At 35.3% G+C, this 25,554-nt stretch overlaps 1 protein-coding gene across 4 annotated transcripts in view; it reads right to left on the reverse strand.

The window, feature by feature from the left end:
* The window catches only part of LOC138697541 (uncharacterized), a 34,188-nt gene extending 8,974 nt beyond the window's left edge, over positions 1-25,214 (reverse strand). Inside the window, exons 1-7 of one of the 4 annotated variants that reach the window (XM_069822869.1) lie at positions 25,113-25,214; positions 24,186-24,361; positions 20,157-20,247; positions 19,117-19,302; positions 16,575-16,723; positions 13,985-14,074; positions 11,328-11,517 (exon numbers count right to left, since the gene is read on the reverse strand). In XM_069822869.1, coding sequence (XP_069678970.1) covers positions 11,328-11,517; positions 13,985-14,074; positions 16,575-16,723; positions 19,117-19,302; positions 20,157-20,247; positions 24,186-24,352 — 873 coding nt within the window. In that variant the 5' untranslated portion in view covers positions 24,353-24,361; positions 25,113-25,214. Of the gene's footprint in view, positions 1-11,183; positions 11,518-13,984; positions 14,075-16,574; positions 16,724-19,116; positions 19,303-20,156; positions 20,248-24,185; positions 24,362-24,746; positions 24,849-24,894 lie in introns of those variants that run through there. The other 3 variants (XM_069822867.1, XM_069822870.1, XM_069822868.1) reach the window with 3 other exon arrangements.
* Between the last annotated feature and the right edge of the window lie 340 nt (positions 25,215-25,554).

Raw genomic sequence — 25,554 nt, forward strand, 5'->3', positions numbered from 1 at the left:
CTTTTGTTGACGTCGTACAAAATTTTGTCCAATATTCTTTTGAGAAGATCGTACGTAGATGAAATTACTGGGGATCATCAGTGCGGTTTTAGGCGTAATAGATCGAATATTGATCCGATTTTTTGTATTCGAAAGATATTGGAGAAAAAATGGGAGTATTCATAAATTTCAACAAGGCATATGATTCGGTTAAGAGAGAAGTATTATATGATATTCTTATTAAATTTGGTATTCCCAAGAAACTAGTTCGATTAATTAAAATGTGTCTTGGTGAAACTTACAGCAGAGTCCGTATAGGCCAGTTTCTATCTGATGCTTTTCCAATTCACTGCGGGCTAAAGCAAGGAGATGCACTATCATTTTTACATTTTACTTTGCTCTACAATATGCTATTAGGAAAGTTCAGGATGACAGATAGGATTTGGAATTGAACGGATTACATCAGCTTCTTGTCTATGTGGATGACGTGAATATGTTAGGAGAAAATCCACAAACGATTAGGAAAAATACGGCAAATTTACTTGAAGGGAAGGTATTGTTGGTTGGTTTGTTTCTAATGTACTCTATTTAGCAGATGATCTCTCCAGATTTTGAAACTAAGCTACTTTCTGAAGCAATGGCAAGGCAGGCTATCAAGTGCTCTTTGTCCATTTCATCCTGACAGGACACAAGATGGTGAGAGTCGGAAGTTAAGTTTGTTCAGGTATTTGGCCCGACTCTATTAGTGTTGTTGATTTTGTTTAGGTCTTCATGTAGAATTTCCTATTTTTATTTTCTATACTTACTGGCTTTTAAGGAAACCGGAGGTTCATTGCCGCCCTCACATGAGCCCACCATTGGTCCCTATCATCATATCCCCTGTGAAACGAGGACTATGAACAAAAATAATGAACGAATTCTCCAGTGTTTTGAAAGAAAAATATTGCGCAGGTTTATGGCCCCGTGTGTGACAGGAGTGTATGGAGGAAAAGGTATAACCATGAATTGTATTCTCTTTATGAAGATGTGGAAGTCTCTAAATACATAATGTTAACCAGGCTAAGATGGGAAGGACCCCTGATAAGGAAGGAAGAGGCAGAGATCCCAAAAAGAGTAATGCTAACACAGCCGGATGGGACAAGAAGGAAAGGAAGGCCGAGATCGAGATGGATTGATGGAGTGGATGGTGATGCGAGAGCTTTTTGGGTGAGAAATTGGAGGATGGTAGCTTTGGATCGCGATGGCTGGAGACGAGTCCTTGAGGAAGCCAAGACTCAGCAATGAGTTGTAGAGCTACTGATGATGATCATCATCATATCCCACCTCTCTTCCCATCTACGTCTCGGCCTCCCCAAAGGTCTTTTTCCCTCCAGCCTCCCAACTAACACTCTATATGCATTTCTGGATTCGCCCATATGTGCTACATGCCCTGCCCATCTCAAATGTCTGGATTTAATGTTCCTAATTATGTCAGGTGAAGGATATAATGCGTGCAGCTCTGCATTGTGTAACTTTCTCCATTCTCCTGTAACTTCATCCCTTTTAGCCCCAAATATTTTCCTAAGAACCTTATTCTCAAAAACCCTCAATCTCTGTTCCTCTCTCAAAGTGAGAGTCCAAGTTTCACAGCCATACAGAACAGCTGGTAATATAACTATTTTATAAATTCTAACTTTCAGATTTTTTGACATATAGTCTGATTAATTCTGTATTCATTTAAGATGTTCTTTTTTTATTATTTATTTACAGACGCTTTAACTTCTATGGTCATATCGCGATTTTACTATGGATGGGACGTAATTTTGCCTGAAGTTCAGCATCTCTTTAACTCAAAGACATCTCACGCCCTGATATGAAGTGCTCTCTCATCATGACACCCACTGCACTGGCTGGACACTTAAACCCCGACTCAAGCACCATCTATCCCTGGGCTGGGAATTTAAACTCTCACTTGACACATGCCATTTCGTGTATAATGTTGCAGCTACAGGGCCTTCAACTTAAGACGCAGGAACTGTTTGTAGCATAATAGAATTTTGGAACTTGTTTATCTACATTCCTCTTTCTTTTTTTCACTTGTTAAGACAACAAAGGGATTAAGCTAATTTCGCTTAATTTTCAGAGATGGTCTCTCAGTGGATAGGTATCCGTAACTAATGATCTCGTTTGTTTTGATACTGAAGGTGCAAGTAATGGACCTATCTCTAAATTTTTATTTTCATTGTCAGCTATTTGAGTAGGCCTATCCTATTTTTTTATGCTGTTACATTTTTTAATATACAACTTCATTGTAACAACTAATCCCTGCATTTCTAGCCATAAGAATAAATACACATTTCTGAGTGTCTTGCTTCTCAGGGAGATACAGATTGGCACCAAAGCACAGAAATATGAACGGCCTATCACACATGTAGGCAGTGGCGTAGCGTCAATGTAAGCTAAAAAGCTCAGCTTTCCCAGTTAATAATAATTTTATAACAAACCTGCAGTTTATGAACAAAATTATTTATTAATTTTAATACAATTTATATTTACGCGTTAAATATTGTGATGCGGTAGCTTAGGATGATTTGTGATGCAGCAGTAAACATGAAGCCTGCACACACCAGCTTCCAATCCCCTCATTCTTCTGTATACCCTACTCGCAGATTTTCCATCCCTTTCTAACAAAACTACCCTGGTCGCAAGGCTTGCAAGAAGCTAGCTTTAATATTAAAAAGAATTTAGTTTCCGAGTTATCCCTTTCGTGAGTTGTGTTTAGTTGAAGTGTTAGTGTGCATTGTGGCTGATATAATAAATAATGAGTGAAATAACAGTTGCTGACACTAATTTACTTGAATTTTTAGGACAATTCTATTATCAAGACTGACTTATTAACAAAAGTGTGATTTAAAAAACAAACGACCGACTCCCTTGCTGTCAGTGAAGAACACAACCAAGACAGACGCATACTTACGTAATTACTAATACTGTATTTATTGACCGTTAATATTGTGATTTCTCTAAATATGACAGAGAGAGAGCTAGTGTTAAATTATATGTATACGTGTTTATTTGTTAGAGATATGTGTAAACCATGAAATCATATTTTAGACCTACCACATACTATTTGAGGTCATGTCTTATTGGTGTTACTTATGAGGTTCCAACCAATCTTCGGACTGCTGACTTGACATTGACTACTATTTACTTTAAGTCTATAGTTTTTCACTACGTTATTTCATATGTACATGGAAGACAATTTGAGTTAGCTTCCTCTGCTCAAAATTTCATGCTACGCCACTGCATGTAGGGTGTTCTGCCTTAAAGATTTCATATACTTCCTGTATAGTGATGAACATGAATCTTTTCTATTTTTTTTTTTTCTGAAATATCCTTAATGGACATGAAATATTTAGCGTGAGGTCACTGCCAATTTATATCATCTCTTTGTAGAATTCTTTAACTGCAGGGAGTGTGGTCCGTTTTTCACTGGGTTTCGTACTTACAAAGGATATTTTCACCTGGTGGCAAGACTTGGAACTAGTGATAGCTAGATGGTATTTGGCGAGATGAGGCCGAGGACTGACTATAGATTACCTGACATTCGTCTTATGGTTGGGGGGGGGGGGGAACCCAACCAGGCAATCACTCCAAGCAGGGATCGAACCTGTGCCTGAGTGCAACTCCGGATCGGCAGGCAGGTGCCTTAACTAACTGAGCTACACCAACAGCCAAAAGAGGATTTATGAAGACCTCTGGAACAATTCAACATGAATTAGACTGCATTCTAGATGTATGCTAGCATACACCACTGGTCCAAGCAGTGGCCTTGAGTACAGACCACATGACCAGGGACCAATTTTGGTTCTAAACAACGAGCACAGAATGCATAGAGCAGACATGAACAGCTTGAAGGTGAAGCTGATTTTGTGGACAGTCGCCATTATGATGCTACCAAAACATTGGGCTCCCGGTTAGCATATGGGCAGTTGATTGTGATGTTGCATTGTTGTTTTAATTAATAAATGAACTAATTCCAATATGCCTACATGTGCTGCGTATGGCTGCACAAACAGGTTTTCAAAAAAAATCCTGGAATAACTTTTCACAGGTAAATATGCACGTGTGAAATGTACTTATTACCGGTAGATAATGAATGATTTAGCTTAGGTTAGTCGGTTAGATTCGTATTGTTCACGTATTTGTTTCATTAAGAGAAAGGATTAGTGTATTGATATTATTGTAATTAATTTTTATAATCACTAAATCAGACTTACGCTTTGTAGACTTAGCATTTACGAGCAAAGCTAACCTAACAACCCATGTTGGAAGTTTGTGTCGCGTGCTATAGAAAATGGGTGTACCGAGATTTCTCTTCAACAGAATGCACGTATTCGTTTGATGAAGAAAAAGAAATAGTGTATTAATATTATTGTAATTAATTTTTATAACCACGAAATCAGACTAATGCTTTGCAGACTTAGTAGCTTCATTAACTCGGTCATGATCTAACTTGATCCACTTGGTAATAAAACTTCACTTTTGTTCGCCGTAGAGTAATGTAATTATATACTATAAACGAAGAGCCTATCAAATATTGTATGTTTAAGAGCATTCCACTTTTTCTCTAAATAAATCGGGACATCTATACGAAATTCTGGCAAAAGGAAGAGAATGATAATTTGCTTTAAGAAGCAAGTTGCATTATTAAATTGAAGCAAATGGATCAACCTATAAAAGTAATTATTATAGGCTAGCATTTTTATTGGACTAGTAGCAAAATAAGGTCAGACTGTTATCTTCCTTTTTTATCATTATTGTTTGTTTAACCTTCCAGAGTACCTATTAAATACCATACTGCAATTTGAAGAGCTGTCATTTTAAATATGTATAGCCTATATGTGATTTATCGATGACAGTTTTGCAATTTTTGCTAAAAAAAATACGTGTCTAGTGATTCTGTATTACGAAACAAACAAGAAAGTGAGGGTCCTCCAGGAAATTAGGGACATATGGAATTCCTATTATCATAAGATCTTCTATAATGTAATAGCTATTTTGCAGTGTTTTGGTAGCAACAAGATGGTGTCAGGTCCATCAAACCGGCTTCACTCCGTCCAATGGTATTAAGATGCTAGTGTCTATATATTCTGTGCTCGTTGGTTCTAAATACTCATAAAAGTGAGTTCAGAAGTACCCAGACCTTCAGGCAGACGATGATACAGCCCTAATGGATATTACATCGCTCCTGAATTGTTATTGCAAAAATATTAGGCTTCTACATTATAACATTTAGTAATTTTATACAGTCAATGCAATGATCTTTGTCACTTATAAAATGTTATTTATTATCGTTATGATGAGAGATATAGTAATTACAAAATACTTTATCAAGTAACACAGAACTAACAAAGAGAACTGTGCGTAATTTTAGGGAAGAATTGCAAAAAAGAAAGTTTTAATCAAGTAGAGGAAAACGAGTTGTATTGTACAATGAAGTTCCTGGTACTAATAAATGAATATTAAATAAGAAGGGGATGTCAACATTGAATGTCAATTTTTCTGTGGTTCAAGCAATTCCAGTCAGTCTCAAGATGGTACCTGGTGTAGACATGGCTGCCTAGAGACAGAAACCCTTAGTCATGTCTTGGGCAATGTGATTGTGGAGCTCTTCTAAGAAACGTTCGTCATCACTGTACAGTAGAAGATAGCTGCTACATTGAAAGATAAAGGTTGGACTGTGGAAGAAGAAGTGCACTGCATTGTGGAGGGAGAACCTGCTAGGCGAAATGACACCAGCTTGTTTTAATGACTCCAGGACTGGTTACATAATAGATCAGACCATTTGTTTTGGGACAGATAGCAGGCAGTCAATGAAGGTGAACGAGGAAGAAGGTCCATTTATATCCCCACAATTCCACATTTACGGACAAATACAACCTCAACAAAGTGGAAGTTTTGGGTCTTCTTGTTGGAACTCGAGAAGTAATTGTAAAGGACTTAGAAAAATTTAAACAACATTTCAACCTTCCCACAACTCTTTGTGATGATATTGTATTATCGACTATAAAAAAAAAGTATTAACCTTTATTGATTGTGTTTTAATTTGTATTTTCAGTTTTTTTTTTTTTTTTTTTTTTTTTTTTTTCCCCACTAACTACTGTAAATGTATAAGGTATACCGAGTCCTTAGGGGATATTATCACAGTTTAGTATATACAGTTGCGAAGCTCAATACTTACTAAATATGCAAACGTAGACAGTTGAAATATGCATCCATAGACAGTTGTTAGCACCAGGATCGCTACTATCGCCTCATCACAGACTTTCCCTAGCAGACGATAAAATGTATTGTACTTTCGATATCGTGTTCTTTTGAAAAATTAACACCTTCCTTCTACTATTGAAATATGAAATACATAAGATTTATATATTATTTTCATAAAGTATATATTATATTTTATAAACTCACCTTCCTGGATCTTTCGGAAGGATAACTCTGACCTCTTTTTCTTAGAATTTATAGTGCTACAAACGTCTCCTTGTCCCATATTATTATTCAAATTATTGTATTTTAGCCATTTAGAGTTATTACAACCGATAACGAATATTTCACAGTTTACACAACTTTTCACAACAATGCGAAATACGGCACAGTCAATGCCTTTTCGATCTAGACCGTAATATATGTTCGGGTTTTCTATTTCAGTCTATGGAGCTCAGTGAATTATTATAACTTTATTGCGTATCATAGCTAAGTTTTATTTAGTGCAATGTGTCCATAAGTTCCCTTTACTTCTTGTTGCATAATAGCCTATGTTGCAGAAATAATTACAAAACTGTGTTATTTTAATGTGAAGAGAATTTTACATGTTAACATAATCTTTTCGCATCAACATTTTAAGTTTAGAATGGAAGCTATTTTGAGGTTTAATAAAAAATAATTTATATTGTGAATTTAATATAGCACATCTACCTTCCTTAAAGGAGCAGTCCGTGATAAAATTCTAAATTTTGATTATATTATAGGATGTTTACCTAAGTAATCCTTAGATTAACGGCGTTTGTCTCATCTCTCTACGCCTTTCAGTTTGTTAAATATTAAAGGTCTTACTGCAAGCTCTGACGTCATAACCACCGATCACTTTATAAAACTGCGTTGTAGTTCCGTTTAACATACAGTGGTGCAGGACGAGTAAATACAGATTCATATGTTACAGTCAGTTATTATTAACTCACTTAGGACCTATCACATGCATATACTGTAACAATAATACATACTAGGTTCAAAAAGTTCCCGGAATTTGCTAGCATCATAGAAACAACGTACCTTAAACACTATTCTACAGCATTCCCTTCAAAATAGTTGCCTTCCGCAACAACACACTTTTGCCAACGCGTGTAGAGTTCCTGGAAGCAGGCCTGGAAGCCATTTTGTGAAACCCGTCTTAGTGCTCTCGTCGCGTTTGCGATAACCTCTTCAGCATTGAATCTCCGTCCTTTCAGATGACTTTTCAGACGGGGAAACAGAAAGTAATCAGGTGGTGAGAGATCAGGAGAGTATGGTGAGTGATCCAAAGCAGTTATGTTGTGCCTGGCAAGAAAATTCTTTACAATAATTGCGCGATGAGCAGGTGCATTGTCATGCATAAGGAACCAGTTGTTTTCTACCCACTTTTCTGGACGTTTCCTTCTCACTGTGTCCCAGAGGCGACGGAGGGTTTCTACATAAAATTCTTTCGTTACAGTACGACCTTCTGGAATGAACTCATGGTGCATGAGACCCTGAGAGTCGAAGAAAACTTCCAAAATAACTTTGCTTTAAGTGTGCTTAAATGCGACAGGCTCATGTCAGTAGATTTACTGGCATATGAAAGAACTCCTGCGTGACAAAATTCCGGCACATCAGGCGATGCTGATATAACCTCTGCAGTTGCGAGCGTCGTTAAATAAAACATAACATTTAAAATAACTTTGCCTTTGGAAGTGTCCCTAGGAAATTTTTGCTTCCGAGGAGATGTTTTCGATTTCCACTCAGATGACTGTCGTTTAGGGACTGGGTCGTACAAGTAGCACCAGTTTCATTTTGTTTAAGAAATCACCATCTTCATCAGCCATACTGATCATGTCCCCAGCAAAACACAGAACTTGATGTTTGTACTTTGCTCTGTGGACATAATTACAAAATGCGACGAACAAACAAAACACTATGATAAACAAATGCCTACAACTCAAAACCAATAATTGCCATTATCAACAAACTTTAAGGAAATGACATCATGAATGTTACCAACAAAACAAATGTATAATATCCCTTGTTATATATTAATATGAAAAATGGTAGTAAAATTCCGGGAACTTTTTGAACCTAGTAGTAATAATAACTTACCCAAACTCTATCCCACTTTAAATCCCGTGTACAATCCATTCTGTGATTAGAACGACTGGTCTGGTAAGGGTTCAAACTGAAACGGTTTAATATTTCGATCCATCATAATCTAAGTCAACGCCTTCACTGAGTGAGTGAATGTATGCAGACGTGAAATATTCGTAATGAAGGGACTACAGATAGGTGTTTATCTCACGTTAGCATTAAATCAGTACATGGTTTATATTATTTTATTGCACCATAGTTGTTGAGTCATACGGTTTAGGCACTTCCAACACATTTCTCTGTATATCTTCCCTCCACGTGTTTTCCTTCCTGCTGTATGTTTTCTTTTCCATCCATCATTTAGTGACTTTCGAGTATTGGAGTCTGGAGCCAGTTACATCTCTTTTCACGTTGTAATTATGGTCATTACCGCAATCATAGTTCTTGTTTACCATTCCATCATATGGAAAGTGTTTTCTCTTAGGAGTGTAAACCAATCGGCCGTTATGATATGATTCAAGTTTGCTGGTGTGACAAAACTGATTAGTCTGCTTTAAGTCTTTTAAAAGGGCAGGGTTACATACAACATTTTTCAGAGCATTATAATCGCTGGATCCAGGTTCGATCCATTCCCAATAGCGGAATGACAAATATTACAGAAGAGAAACTAAATTTGTAATGCTGACCAGAATACAAAAAATACCTTTTGGCTTTCTATATTACTTTCTGTCTCATGTGCAGCGTCCTCGGAACCTGATCAATTAGAATTTGAAGTTTCTTCTTCTATTTGAAAAGATCTAAGTCAGTTTCTGGCTCACCCACATCTGATTCACCACACACATTTCTTGGTGTTTCGCACCCTATCTCACACTGCACACATTTCTTGGTGTTTCGCACCCTATCTCACACTGCACAGCTTTGTTTATATTATGTTCCTGCGAATTTTCAGCCTCATCGAGAACTACACACACGTCCACATTTTCAGCTATAGGTGCATCACTGCAACTTGCTATTACTTCTTCGACAACCTTCTTTCATTTATAAGCAGAGGAACGCGTAGTATCAGAACTGACTTGGCGAGATTCTCCTTTCAAAACTAAGGAAGGGACAGCATTTTCTTCATTTTCATAGCAGTTCTGTTGTCTTTCATTGAACGTCTTTTTAGTAGAGACGATTCCTCACAATCAATTTCATGGAAATGATTAGAACACACAATAGCAGTTTTCAATGGTGTAAAACATTTCTGTTGATTGTCTTCACCCATGTTTTTAAATATTTGCGGTCACTTTTCTCTGCTCGGAAATACATGAAATGATACCTCTTCTCCATGTTGTGCTTTTGTTGTTCCCTCTGAACACGAAAAACCACGACACCACGGCATTTTAAACTGTATTACGACATAATTTCTTCTGTTTAGTCTACTGTAGTTCAAAATCGTTCATATAAAGAAAAATAGCCCTACATAAAACCACAACGTAGGTATGTGCTGTTTTATGATTTAATGAAAAGCAAAATATGACTTCACTCAATCACAACGAAGTCTGAAATTCTGTTCACGTGTACTACGGCGCGAGAAGATTATTTAATACAAAGCACTGCACTTGGAGATGTTCTCGGTCTACTACGCAATCACATCACTTCAGTGGCTATGACGTCATAAGTATTTGTGTAGAGTCAGTAAAACTCAAGAACCATGCCTCGCATTGACATGCGGCAAATTGCATTCTACTTAGATTGAAAAACGTGTTTGATTAAAGCCAACTTAATTTTATCGCGGACTGCTCCTTTAATAAAGACAGAAAATTTATCATACCACTGCTATGAAATTAGTACGTGTATGTATGATTGTTACTTAGTCTCTTAGGTAGTACATAAATACAATAATTCAGTACTCAATTGTAATATTACAATACAAATTGAATGTGTGGAGTATCATACATGACATTATGTTTAATTATAATGTATAATTGCGAATTTAAGAGTATAAGATATAGTAAAATAACCTATAATATTTCCATATGAATGGCAGGGCATTGGAAACCACTAAAATTAGTCAGAAAGGGGCAACTGGGACAGTAAACATAACCTATAATTTCAACATATCTAAATATCCGTGCGGTGCAACTGAAAATTATTGACTTGTGCATAAATGAATGTACAAGAATTTCGCAATATTTAAATGAAATAAAGGCAAGTATTACACATACGAACAACGTAATTTTCACACCAAAAACAGTATTTCATCTTAACTCGCAAGTGATTTATGTCTGAAGTGTCTCATAATCATTGTTTTAAACTTTATTAATGCAACTACACTACATTTTAGAGAAATATATGTTACTCTTTATGCATTCCAACTAATTTATATGGTTGAAATGCCGCCCTTCGTGATCGGGTTAAGCGAGTCACATGGTCTGCCTTACGGCCTGTATTAGATCACGATGGCAGTGACACAGTCTATTGTTCCTAGTATTCACAGCGCTTCAAGCGGCTAGCAACTATCGCGAAAAATGCAAAAAATTATCCCAAGCTTCGCAACTGTATATACTAAACTGTGATATTATCTTCATTGGAAGACAGTTGCTAATAAATAAATAAATTTTATCCCAACTGTTTTTAGTTCCTTGAAATATTTTTTATATAAAAATTGTTTATCTCTTAAGTACTATCTTTCAGAGTTTTATTAATCATTCACAGTTGAATCAGTCTTGCAGAGAAATGATTCTTATAGGATGTTCTCCTATATGTCTGACATTAGGCCACAAACCCAATCTCTCCTCCAGAAAAGTGACATATTTTGCCAGCATCATACTACTTGGTATGAGACAATAAAAGTAATTAACTTACTATTAATTTCAATGTGCATTTTTATTTGAGGTGGGATAAAAACAAGTTGTAAAAAATAAAAAATTCACAACACCAATTTCATATTTAATATGAATTTTCATGAGTTTATTTCGTTGCTATGTTATAAAACCACATTATCTTCTCACCTATATAGCTTTGCTCCTTTTATTTGTTTGAGTGGCTGCACTATCAGGAAACTTAATAAGTATATTTCTTCCTCCGATGAGCTTTCCTTGCAAAGCTTTCATAGCCTTACCAGGTGCAACATGATCATTATAGTTGATAAATGCGCAATGGGTCGAGTAATAAACGTACACACTCAAAATCTTACCGTACCTGAAAGTAAACACAAGTATCAGCGATGTTACAGTCTATAGAATCGCCTAAAAAGTGCTTCATGCATAAATGATACTGAAGAAATTTGACTGAACAAGTTTCAGAATGTTAGATAATATCTTCTTCAATAAAACGTATAAATTCATTTATTTAATCTGGCAGAGCTTACCAACAATTATCTAGTGTCAACTGAAAATTACTACAGCTCCGAAAATCAACAAGAGCATTTAGTGTTCTATGTCATTTTCTTGTAATTAGTCAGGTTTTCCCCTCCAAACTACATATTTCAGCTACCAGATGACTTATACAGAGTGGAAGTAATATAACTGCAGATTTTAACAGCTTATTCCTTGGATAAAGTACAACAAAAAATTATAATACAGTGAAACCTGTTCAAATCGGAACCTGAATAATCCGGAATCCTGTCTATTTCGGAACAATTTATTGGTCCCGGCGAAATTCATATGTATTATGTGTAATGTTTCCTGAATAAAACGGAAAGTGTCTGCTACTGTTCAAAATGGAAATAATATTTTGGAAACACTACTTTAATGTAAACTGTATTTTGAAACATTATGTGCTTTCAAGGAATGTACGAAATACGTAAGTCACTAAGATAAAAACAAGTTTTCTTTGTAAAATTTTTGAGGGTGCGAGGGTGTGTTGGCCTGGTGATCATAAATTTTGTTACCCTATTGACTAGGCAGACGACTCCCTTCAAAGATGTTCAATGCTTCACTCCTGTATAAGCTGCTGTTGTAGCTGGGTAGAACGCAAGTGTATTAGTGATAAAAAAAAAAGTTGCGTAATAATGTTGCACTATCATTAATTGATGAAGTAAAAGTTATCGAGGAAAATGAGAAACGAAGAGTATGGAAAATAATGTTGAAATTTATGAATGGAAAACTCACGTGTAACTTAACACTTTAAAAAATAAAGGCCGTATCATGATTGAGTGGCTTGGGGTCAATAATGGTGACATAAAAGGAAACAGAAAACAACTGGTTACATAGAAATAAATGAACTGTTGTGGGAGTGGATTGTTCTTGCCCTTTCAAAGATCATGCGAATTTCTGGACCTATTCTGCAAAGAAAACCCTTGAACTGGCAAAGAAATTAGATAACCCAGAATTCAAGACCTCTAGGCTCCCAGTCCAATTAAATAATGTGCTGTGATATACAGTACAGTATTATAGTGTAGTGTTAGATATTAAATTTGGTGTAGGCTAATTAATAAACTTTATAGTGTTTAATGATGAGGTATGGTACAATTTATACAGGAAATAAGATTTTCATCAAGATCATTCTCCAATTAAATAAGTGACAGGAAGCTGATTTAATGTCAGTAGTGTTAAACGGAATATTTTGTAATTCCTACAATTTGCGGCGTGCCATTTTGTTTTTCATTTATACAAATGATAAAATATTCCATTTTAACTTCACACCTGAATAACACGGAAACCTGTCCATAACGGAAAAAAAATTAGGACCATGTCACTTCCGTCTTGAACAGGTTTCACTGTACCATATTATTCCCAAATTATTTTCCCCTAATTTTAACTCTCTTTATCTCAGTAAGTACTATCCATACGATTCTGATTTTTTACTGATAAAGAAATGATTTATCCTTTTGCAGTTTTTCAATAAAATGGACTATTTTCTTCCAAATTAATTAAAAATATTACCACCCACCTATCATTATTTCCTGCCATTATACGAGGTCTGGCAATCCTACCGGAGTGATTAAGGTACGGAACTCTACTATTCAGACCATGTGTGTGTGTGTGTGTGTGTGTGTGTGTGTGTGTGTGTGTGTGTGTGTGTGTGTGTATTCGTATATGAACCAGCAATGCTTTGGTGCCAAACTACATAGACTTATGCACTTAATTACAAAACTCATAATAGGTTTTTTATTTATTTTAATGTATTCTACTGGCTCCTTCAACCTGCATAGTTATATCGCTTCCACCTTGTATATACAGTCGACGCCCGATAATTAGCGTTAATTAATGCACGAACTTCCGCGAAATATCCGCAGGTTTTTTTTATTATTATTTAAAGTCCTGTAAAACTTACTCTGACAGATACAGTCTGAGAAAATTCGCAAACAAGAGGTAAAAATTCGGATAATCACTTTCCTCAATGATTTTTTTTAATTAATATCTGTACACAAATTCACACAGTGCGTGTGGCTATCCTGGCAGTAATTCTGAATACAGGATAATCAGTTTGCGCAATAAATAATAATTTTTGTATCTTATTTTGGAAACAAGGACTTTCAGAAATATACTTTCTCGTATGTTGAACTTGCACATATACTAGTTGTTTCATTAATAAAATTCTTTCGTGAATACCAATCAAGTTTGTGGACTTCAGATTTCGATTTGGGGGGGGGGGGAGAGCGAGAGAAAAAAAATAAATGAAAAAATGACAAATATATCGGTAATTGTTATTTTCGAATACTTACTTAGAAAACAGCTCTTTCAACATTTTTTCGGAAACTCCTTCTGTAATAAAACCGACCCATAGAGAGCTGCTCTTCAAAGGATTTGAAGGGCTGGAAAATAAGTGAATAATAAAAAGATTACTTTAAGAATAACTGCACAGTACTTGATAATGTGTTCAGAAATAATACGAAACTGCATTAAAAAACGCAGCTAAGAACAGAATTACAGGTAATTGTACAGAAGAAGTAGATCAAAGGAAGCACTATTTTTTTTTTCTTTAATCATTCCGTACTACGAATATAATAGTATACTAAGCACATGATTTTATTTTCCGGCACCCAATGTTTTCCAAGTAAAAGAATTTGGTACACGAAAATTTCATTATTAGATGTCTCTTCTCCCTTATTCTCTGTCGTATCTTCTGTATGTCTTAGCTATATTCCAAAATCACAACATACAGTACATTTAACCCCAAATTTTTATTATTTACCTGATATAGTCTCGATCCAGTGTCCTCTCGAACTAGTGCTGGATATGTTAGCCATTCACCTAACAAGGCTCTATTGATATTTAAATTTGGACCATAAGTCCAGGTGAATTACTTTATGATGTAACGGAAGTGAATTATGGGTAGGCAGTATAATATTACCCCTTTGGGGGCCTGAACTGCAGCAGAAGAAAGCATGTACACTGCAATGATGTGGACAATATGGCAATGATACATCGTTCATTGCTATGTACAACAGGTGAATAGTTGTAGGTTATTCTGTGGAAAGTATTGGGTGCCAAAAAGTAAAACAACGTGTTACGTACTCTATAATATTTGTAGTACACAATAGTAAAAGAAAAAAACAGTGGTGCTTCCTTTGGTCTAGTTCTTCTATAGAATTACCGACTCATGAATAATATAAGCAAAAACACTACGTGCAATAGTGAACACTTGTGAAATGTGTACCTAAATAAATAAAAGAGTAAGTAATACAATACACATCAAAATTATAGCTAATTCTTTAATTTCGAATTTTTTATAGGAAGAGAAAGTAAACAGCAACACCATACCATATATTTGCATAATTCACTGCAAATATACCATATATACGCGAATAATCCGAGCACACTAATTTTAATAATAATAATAATAATAATAATAATAATATATTTAATCTAGCAGAACTAAGGTCAATTGAAGGGCTCAGAGCCAAAGGCGACTAACCCACAATTACAAACTGGGTAAATAAGAGTTGAAGTTAAGAGAATCCTGACAAAAATGATTGGTTTCACAATTTATTTTAATTGGTCTACATTGAATAAATACAAAAAAATATCATGAATCTATAATAACAATGTATAGTTTTGAAAAAAAAGGCTTAATAATGAACAATACAAAATTGTGGGTGGGTCGCCTTTGGCTCTGAGCCCTTCAATTGGCCTTCTCTCCTGCCTGACCAGACTAATTCTGATTGAATACAATAGACTTACAGTAGTGATTACATCAATATCTAGATCAGTGGTCGTCAGCATTCACTGAAATGGGTAATAGGTAAGAAGTGTATTGCAATATGCACTGTCGTGCAGAAGGGAGAGGGATGAAGCATACCCGCCAGTGCAATGTCTTATCTGCGGGTAAAAGACGCTAGCCCGAGGGTGTTCTGTGCTGACGACCACTGATCTAGATCTTAAAACAACATGAAAGTGAATAATGAAAGTTAGATAAGTAATATTAGTGAGGCAATAATAAGCATTGACAAAATAGTAATAATAATAATAGTAATCATGAGATAATTTAAATATTTATTCTGTAATAACCATTAAACATTGAGAAACTTGTAACAGCTACTATTGTTAACAAGAATTTGTTAGAAAGATATTTCGTTAGTCTATTCTTAAATTGGTTTGATGTCTGACAGTCCCTGACATTACTCGGTAGGGAATTCCAAAGTCGAGGAACAGCCATAGTGAAAGAAGATGAGTATGAGGAGGTTCAGTGGGAGGGAATGAATAATATTGAGGAGTCTGTGATCGTGTGTCTAGATTATGGTGGGTAGATAAATTTTGAAAATGAGACGTGAGATATACAGGAGTGGAGAAATGCAATATATGAAAAAGGAGATTAGAAGAGAGAGAGAGAGAGAGAGAGAGAAAAATTACTGTAATTTATGTTTTATTTACGAGAAATTAATCCTAAACTAAATGAAATATCAGTTTATTTTTAAAAACGCGTCATAATCTTCACATGCTGTTGTAGAAGCATCTGAGTATCTTAAAAAAAATCCCAAATGACAATTTTTATAAATTTAATGTTAATATGGAAGAATCATTGTTATTGTCTCCATCTTCCCATTAAGCGTCATCTTCAGTTCCATCAAGTGAATTCATTATACCGTGAAGCGGTTTCGACCTTATTTCAAATAATGTGCGCACTCCAGTTTTTTTTTTTTTTTTTTGCTAAATTCCAGAAAAAATATGCATGGAGTATTTGCATATGTACGGTAATTAGAATTTAATTATTTGCCTTAACGCAATTATATTAACCATGGTACCAAACCCTCCCCCCCCCCCCAAAAAAAAACCGAATTGGTATGAAATCCTAATACATTTGGGGTAACTCACTCAGTCAGTGGATCATTAATATTATGATCCTGCTTAACGAAGTTACTGCAGCTATTTTCATCATCCGAGTAATAAACGTCATCAGCATCCCCATCACCATTTTGATTATATAATTCCAAAGTTCCATGTCTCAAAATTTTCTCTGCATCCTGTAAAAGGGAAAAAAATCAATGTCACTGCAGTTTTACGTATTTCACAAACATTCAGTTCCTTTTTCAAGCTACGAATCTTGTCACAGTTTACTGTTTATTTATTTTAATTACCATTCAAATAATATGGATGTTTGTTCATTTTCAATGAGAGAATCTTGAATTGCACATCATTCTCTTTCTTGCTTCCCAGAACAAACTTTTGATGTTTTTTATACATAACAATAGCCTTTTTTGCATTCGTGACAGAGTTTGGACCTTTGCATATATCTCACACACACAAAGCTAGGCTATTAAATCATTTACTGTGCACGCAAATGAGATAATGCACACAAAAGCATTCTCTAAGTTATAATGTCAAATATACAGACATCGTAACACCAAAATTTTACATTTTCTTCAGTCTACAACTTATAAAATCTATTGTAGTACGAAAAGTTACATTTGTTCGAATAAAATTTCTGCACATTTAAATGACAAAACTAAAATTTATTCTCATGATAGGGCCTACACTGCTCTCTTAAATTGACTGATCATATTGGCAATTGAGTCAATGGTTTCCCAAAACATGCTACGAAATGTTTCATATAAAACCATTTTTATCTCGAAAAAGAAAAGAAAAACCAGCAAAATTGTATTAAACTTTTTTGTTTGAAATTTCTCAAAGAATACCCTCCCTCAAATTAATGACATTACTTATAGTCCACCCTATATAAATACCGTCATTTTTTAAATCACTCTCGCATTATACAGTAGCGTGCAAATTAATCCGAACGTAATTACTTATGCAAAAACACTCAAACAGGATAAAAAAAGGATCTAAGACATACCTCAGTAATCTATGTGGCCTCCCTTGTGCCTAATAACAGCTCTGAGACGATTTGGCATGGATTCCACTAATTTCCCACAAATATTCATTTCTTCATCGCGAAACCATACACCAATGATGGCAGAAATCATCTTCTCCTTTGTAGAACAATCCATTTTTGGCATTCTTCTTTTGCAAATTGACCACAAGTTCTCAATGGGGTTGATGTCGGGTGAGTTGCCTGGCCAGGGGAGTACCTGAATATTCTTCTTGTTGAAGAATTCTGTAGTTTTTCGAGACGTATGGCATGGTGCCAGGTCTTGTTGGAACACACCTCTGCCATCCGGAAATGATTTTTGCAGCTGGGGTACGATTCTGGTTTCCAATAAGTGAATATATTTGTCAGAATTCATCATTTCCTTGATAGGTATTAATGCTCCAGGCCCTTCATGTGTAAAACAACCCCAAAACATTACTTTAGGGGGGTATTTGGGTGCTTGTTGGAGATGAGCTGCCGTTACTTTTTCGGATCCTTTCCGTACGTAAGAAACACGGTGGCCGTGGACCTCGAAATGAGACTCATCGGAAAAAAGTACATTCTTCCAGTCATTCACTGTCCAGTGTTGATGTGATTTTACCCACATTAAGCGTTTTTTGCACATAACAAGGGTTAGCAGTTGCTTCTTAATAGGCTTACGAGCCCTTCGTCCAGCTTCCAAAGCCTACGCCGCACTGTTGTGATGTGAATATTCGCCCCAGTGGTAGCCATTAACTCGCGGGTTAAGTCGACAGCAGTTAGTCTAGGATTTAATTTACTTTTCCTGACAATTAAACGATCATCTGCAGGTGAAGTCTTCCTTTTCCGGCCACAGTTTCCTTTTTTCTGGGGTGTGATGGATCCAGTCTCCCTGTATCGTTTTATGATCGAATTAACAGTAGCCAAACCGATGTGACATTCTGCAGCACTTTGCCTCTGTGTCATAGAAGATTGCTCTGCTAATGTTATAATTTTAAACCGTTTTCATGGAGTTGTATCCATTTGTGAAGACGACAGAATGTACACAGGATTGCAGTATTAAGTCTTTAACACAACTGAAATGCTTATAAGTACAAAACGACAGGCAAAATGTCACATATAAAAAAAATAATGACAGACCTTCAACAATGGAATTACACGTACTACAGATGTCAATTAAAGCGCTATGAGCAGCTGTGAGGCCAACAATGACAGAAAATGTAAAAATATGTTCGTGTTTGGATTAATTTGCACGCTACTGTATGTAAAAATAGTACATAAAAACTACAACTGCAGATGTTGATAAACTGTACAGTAGCGTTTCTCATAGCTCTTCCACTTGCTAAATGCTACTGCCCTTATTGTCAGTTTTTTAAAGTATTTTCCAACTTCTGCTCTCTAACCTAAAAGATCCTTCTATCTCTTGACCAGAGGAACGCCTTCTTTGTACCAAGATCAAAGCTCACCGACTGGGAATGCTATGGCTGAGGCTACTGTATGCCCATTAACTTTCACTCATTTCTTGTAACGCTATTTTATCTGTAACTTTTGTATAGCTGCTGTACGTACCTCTACATCGGCAATAAGTGTGCTATCGTTTAAAGCAAGGTTGAGTGCTTTCAGTGCATTTTTTTTATTGTGACCTCGTTGACAGAGTTGATTTGCTTGAACATCTAATAACTGTTGACGTGCGTCTTCACATTCCGGGTCTAACATTAAAACGTGTCTATAAGATTCTTCAGCTTCAATATAACGCTGAAATTAAGGAATAACATTTTATAAATAATGAGTGAATCAAAGTGTAGAGGATACAACAAACTGTTGATACCTTTTCTGGAGAGTATACCCAGCGAATAGGGATTATAAAGAATGGACACTGAGCGAATTTTCCTGTGTTTTGTTTCTCTATGCGCCAGCGGCTAGTTCCACTTTCAAGCGCTAGAGGTAGTGTAATCGAGCATACGCTAAGATAATAGAGTTGAGACACAGGATCCAAACATCGCCTACCTCATTGCATAATCCAGTAACGCTTTGCTTCAAATAAATTCAAGTTAATAGCTTTTCCTTATTTCTCAGTGACAAACTAGTTGTAATAATAATATTTTATATTTCAGATATCATAAGTTATATTATAAAATAATATAATACATTATAAAATTAAGTATCGAATTCGTTTAATATTTGTATATAATATTATATAGGTATATGGTTTTACTTCTCGTAAGAGTTTTGTTTTTCCATTTTCAGCGCTATCAAATCATTACATATTTTAATTGTTGTTGGGGTCAACGTCTCAACTCTCATTATAAAGGAACTCTAGAGTCTAGATATTACAGTTAATGAAGGATTTATTATTTTATGGATCCATTTTATTTTATTTGAGTACATAATGTACCTAGATGTATTAATTATATGTATTATATTTCCGCTGTGTCGACTGCTAGCTGGTGTGATGTCAGCGCCAACTCTAGGGAGAAAGCAGAATCTGACGCTCTAGCTGGCTTGAAGGTCATTGAAATCGGTCCGGCTACATCAAAGGTACCGACGCGAAGTGCCCATTCTTTATAATCCCTATTACCAATCAAGATGGCATATATTCATTCACTCACCTTTACAGCTGCGAGAACTTCACCTTTGCGGTAATATGATTTGGGATGACTAGGAAATAATTTAATCATTCGATCTGCATCTTCCATTGCCCTGTATCGAACATAGAACACTCAAAAATAAATCATACAAAGTGCATATTAAACTCATTTATATAGTCTTTTGTAAAGATTTTCTTTGCTAGAGACTGTAAAAACTGAAACTTCTCTCACAACGAGGAAATAATTTTTCCTTTGGTACAAACTATCCCCCTTTCATTTGTTTCTTTACCGTATGAAATAAAAAATGGTTTGCTATAATTTCGTGTGTGTACTGGTAATTCTGAGTAAAGACCTATTCATTTCTTAATACACTTCATGTGCAACAGTCCCTGACATATTAATTCACATATAGCCTATGGAATATGAACTAAATCTGATAAAGAGTTTAAGAGAAATCACTTTACATGAACAATCTTATCCAAAATATTTTTTATACTATCAAAAGAGCTGTTAAGAAACTCATGTCGAAACATCCCTTCAAACTGCACACATAGTTACGACCTTCACAGCAAATAGAGGAATACAAGAAAATTAGCTGCCCTTATTTTTTTTATTTTACGACACTTTATCAACTGCGATGATTATCTATTGTCTGAGTCAAGTGAAGGTCGTAATGCCAGCAGGCAAAATTAGTCCAGGGTCCAGCACCGAAAGTTAGTTACTTACTTACTGGCTTTTAAGGAACCCGGAGGTTCATTGCCGCCCTCACATAAGCCCGCCATTGGTCCCTATCCTGAGCAAGATTAATCCAGTCTCTACCATCATATCTCACCTCCCTCAAATCCATTTTAATATTATCTTTCCATCTACGTCTCGGCCTCAGCAAAGGCCTTTTCCCCCTCTGGTCTCCCAACTAACACTCTATATGCATTTCTGGATTCGCCCATCTCAAACGTCTGGACTTAATGTTCCTAATTATGTCAGGTGAAGGATACAATGCGTGCAGCTCTGTGTTGTATAACTTTCTCCATTCTCCTGTAACTTCATCCTTCTTAGCCCCAAATATTTTCCTAAGAACCTTATTCTCAAAAACCTTCAATCTCTTCCTCTCTCAAAGTGAGAGTCCAAGTTTCACAGCCATACAGAACAACCAGCAATATAACTGTTTTATAAATTCTAACTTTCAGATTTTTTGACAGCAGACTAGATGACAAAAGCTTCTCAACCGAATAATAACTGGCATTTCCCATATTTATTCTGCATTTAATTTCCTCCCGAATGTCATTTACATTTGTTATTGTTGCTCCAAGATATTTTAATTTTTCCACCTCTTTGAAGGACAAATCTCCAACTTTTATAGTTCCAGCACCGAAAGTTAACCAAGGAAAATATGGAGCGATAATTTATACATAAGATGAAAACAGGTAAATACTCGAGGAAAGAGGCTTTAAGCATAGGAGAAAATAAAGAAGAAAAAGAAGAAATCAATCATCCTCAGCCAGGATTCATACCCCAAATCTCCAAGTTTGAAGGCAGGCATGGTAGACAGCTGAGACTATGTAATAGCAGTTTGAAATTTTTTTTTTGTCTTAGCTACATTGACACAACAATGGCTCAAGTAACGTTATATGTATTCTATATATTTATCACTGTCGTTTCTTAATAGTTTCTTAAGCACGAAGCTCAGCCCTAACCTAATCTAGTCTAAATGTAGAAAAATCAGTATAATTAATAGCAAAATCTACAATTCGAAATTTAGATGTAAGTATGAAATTGTGTGCACACAAGATTCCTCATGTTGCTGGGTTTTAATATACGAGATTTTTATTGTTCCTAACAGCATAAAGGACTGTTGACCAAAAGTAAGGTAAAATCTTCGTCATGTTATAATGTCCAGAATTTCTGGAAGGCAAATCTTTAACACTTTTATCACATCTAGCCACTAGCAACTTCCAACATAGGATTTGTAAACATGCCTGCACACTCTGCGTAATGAGTTCCAGTCACAACTCGGATGCTATTTTTTTTTTTTTATTTTAGTAGGTTATTTTATGATGCTTTATCAACATTTTAGGTTGAATAACTCACCTGGCTGAGAACCTGAGAAGAGTTATTCTACATCAAACGCCGGGAAAGCCTCAAGTCAAACATTTTAGGTTATTTAGCGTCTGAATGAGCTGAAGGTGATAATGCCGGTAAAATGAGTCTGGGATCCAGCACCGAAAGTTACCCAGCATTTAGTCACATTGGGTTGAGGGAAAACCCCGGAAAAACCTCAACCAGGTAACTTGCCCCGAACAGGGATCATACCTGGGCCACCTGGTTTCGCGGCCAGACGCGTTAACCATTATTCCACAGGTGTGGACACTCAGATGCTACATAATGAGTGGAGTCCTATGAGTCATTTAAAACTATGTCAAATCTATGCCAGCCTTAGTTAATGCTGTACTAAGCGAAGTTGCTTTTATTAACATTTTCATTTTGTCAGACATTATATAGGCCTATGCACTTATATGTATGCTTGTCCTTGCAGTTGTATCGTACAGTATTAAATTTCTGGTGCTGTGGAAGAGAATGCCTGATGGCCTTAACTCCACCAGAATAAATAAATAGTAAACAATAAGCTGGTTCTTCTTTTGAGAGAGCTATAGTCAAGTGATCGAATTATGTTTTATAACAGGCAAGTTGGAATAACATTCCTTAAATACTGCATAGATTTCGAGCAAATATAGCTCAATTAAGCTATCAGAGGAACGTGGTAATGCTGAATTACTGCACAGTCATTTTTTATAACATACATTTTATATTAAAAAGTAAAGTTATTTTACACTGCTGTGAAAATATGATGATAAAGAGTAGTAATATTTCTGAATATCTCGTAGCTTAATATGTTACCAGAATATTTATGAAGCCTTCATTTTCAGTGTAAAATAAAGTAAAAACATGTTTTACGTGTTAATTTTCAAATTCGTCAAAAATCCATGCCACATCTGTTACAGAAAATAGCATTCATTCATTCGTGTTCTGCCCAAGGGCAGGTCTTTCACTGCAAACACAGCATTCTCCAGTCTTTCCTATTTTCTGCCTTTCTCTTTGTCTCCTCATATGATCCATATATCTTAATGTTGTCTATCATCTGATATATTATTCTGCCCCGAACTCTTCTCCGTTCACCATTCCTTCCAGTGCATCCTTCAGAACGCAGTTTCTTCTCAACCAGTGACCCAGCCAATTCCTTTTCCTCTTTCTTATCAGTTTCAGCATCATTTCCGAAATAGCTTCGTTTCTTATTCTGTCTGTCCATTTCACATGTTCCATCCTTCTCCATATCCACATTTTAATTAATGCTTCTATTTGCTTCTCTTCACTTCGTCATAATAAAATAACATTATTAATGTTAACTAAAATAAAGTCATGGAACTTATCAACATAGATAACTTAGTTAATGTCATCCTTTAGGTACTAGTGAAAAATTTTTAAGGTAAGTCAAGGATAAACGGATTTTAAGTTAATTCAAAATTAAGTGTTGATGTGGGTGACAATTTTGCCACATCTGTTACAGCGCAAAAAATGACGATGAAATGAAAATCTTCAAAGCAATAATGATGAAAATTCGCATAATTCTAAGAAAGACCATAAAGTGATGAGGTGAGAATGAAACAAAAAAAATCTACTTTTATTTTAAAAATTAACTTCTAAAACTGTGTGTATGTCACATCTGTTACTAAAAGAATAGCTGATATATTTAAAATATAACAAACGATAACATGACTCTGTTATAAACAAGAGCGAGCTGTGGACTTTACAACATGGAAAATACTTTTAAGCAACAGTTGTATAATAAACTTGGATCAATTACAGACTCATATAAACTCATTATTACACCTACCTGAATGGCCAGGACATTAACCATTAGATAAGATGCTATGTTCAAATTCTAATATTTATGGGGCAAAGATAATGTTTGTGCAACTGCAATGATTGCCCATCCATAACAAATATTCCTAGAAACGTTATGTCTATCAGTACATGACTTCTTAAGGTACTTACTTTTTAAAATCTTTTAATTCAATGTAACATAAACATCTGTTATTAAGAGGTCTTGGGTCTTTAGGATACTTTTTTATGGCTGTATTATATATATTTACGGCTTCCATATATTCACCCCATATTTGCTTTTGGTATGCCTTCCTTCCAAGTTCTTCTAGGTTATCCATTAGGAAGTTCTATAAACAAAGAAAATATATTCTTAAAAATATGCCCATTAACAATGAGAATAGTAAAATGAAACCAACAAAGTTAGAATACCTATATCACTAGAAATCATACATTTAGACCTACCAAATTTCCTTCCTTAAGATCAATAGATTGCTCTACATTTACTTACAAACTGAATAATCAGTTCAACTCATATTATAATGGAAAATCTTGTCATAAGAAATAGTACTGGAGCGTATTACAGATACAAATAAGTTAAAAAGCTTTCAATAGAAGAGGAAAATCATAATAGGCTATATGAAAATACGGTGTTCGGATAATATCTGACGCAATAAATCGCAATTTCCTTAAGACTAGGCCAAATTAATATATTTTAAATATATCTTTAGATACCAATTTTCCCTCAAATTCCTTCTGCTAAATATTTCAATGTTACAAAACATTCATCTAAGCAGTTTCTATACAGCAGTAGCTTATACATTTTCACTTAAACTCGGCAATTCAGGCTGGTTATTATACAGAAAATTGACAAAGAACTTACCTTCCTAAAAATAATAATAAAAACAATAATACTGTTCTTCCCCTTTCTGTATGTGAAACGTCAAATGAATTGTTCCCTAGTTGTTTCCTCGTATTATTGAAGAGTATGTATGTATGTATAGATAACTACAATACGACACAATCAATAATTTCGTAAGTCTACTTAGAGATAAGCAAATTATATTAGAAATTAACAAGATAATTAATCCAAAACAACACCTTATCCGTCTTGACACCACTCCCGTTCCCCACCAAACAAACATCAAAACCGAACGACAGATTAGATCACAGACAGATGATCAAAGAGTCTGTTCCGCTATCTGTTGTTGAATTTATGAACTACGGAAATAATATCACAGTCTACTATATACAGTCGCGAAGCTCAATATGTAGTAAAAATGCAAACATGGGTAGTTGCCCACCACTAGGATCGCTACTATCGCCTCATCATCGCAGATCTCTCTCTCCTAGCAGACGATAAAATATGTTACACTTTCGTTGTCGTGTTCTTTTGGAAAAATTAACACCTTCCTTCCATTATTGAAATATTAAATGCATAAAGTTAATTTATTATTTTAATGGAGTATATTAAATTCCACCATAAACTCGAACATACCCGCAAGAAATAAGTAATATAATTTTTGTTTGTGCAAAACGAACT

The sequence above is a fragment of the Periplaneta americana genome, chromosome 4 (genome assembly GCF_040183065.1).
Source record: "Periplaneta americana isolate PAMFEO1 chromosome 4, P.americana_PAMFEO1_priV1, whole genome shotgun sequence".
Taxonomy (NCBI): Eukaryota; Metazoa; Arthropoda; class Insecta; order Blattodea; family Blattidae; genus Periplaneta; species Periplaneta americana.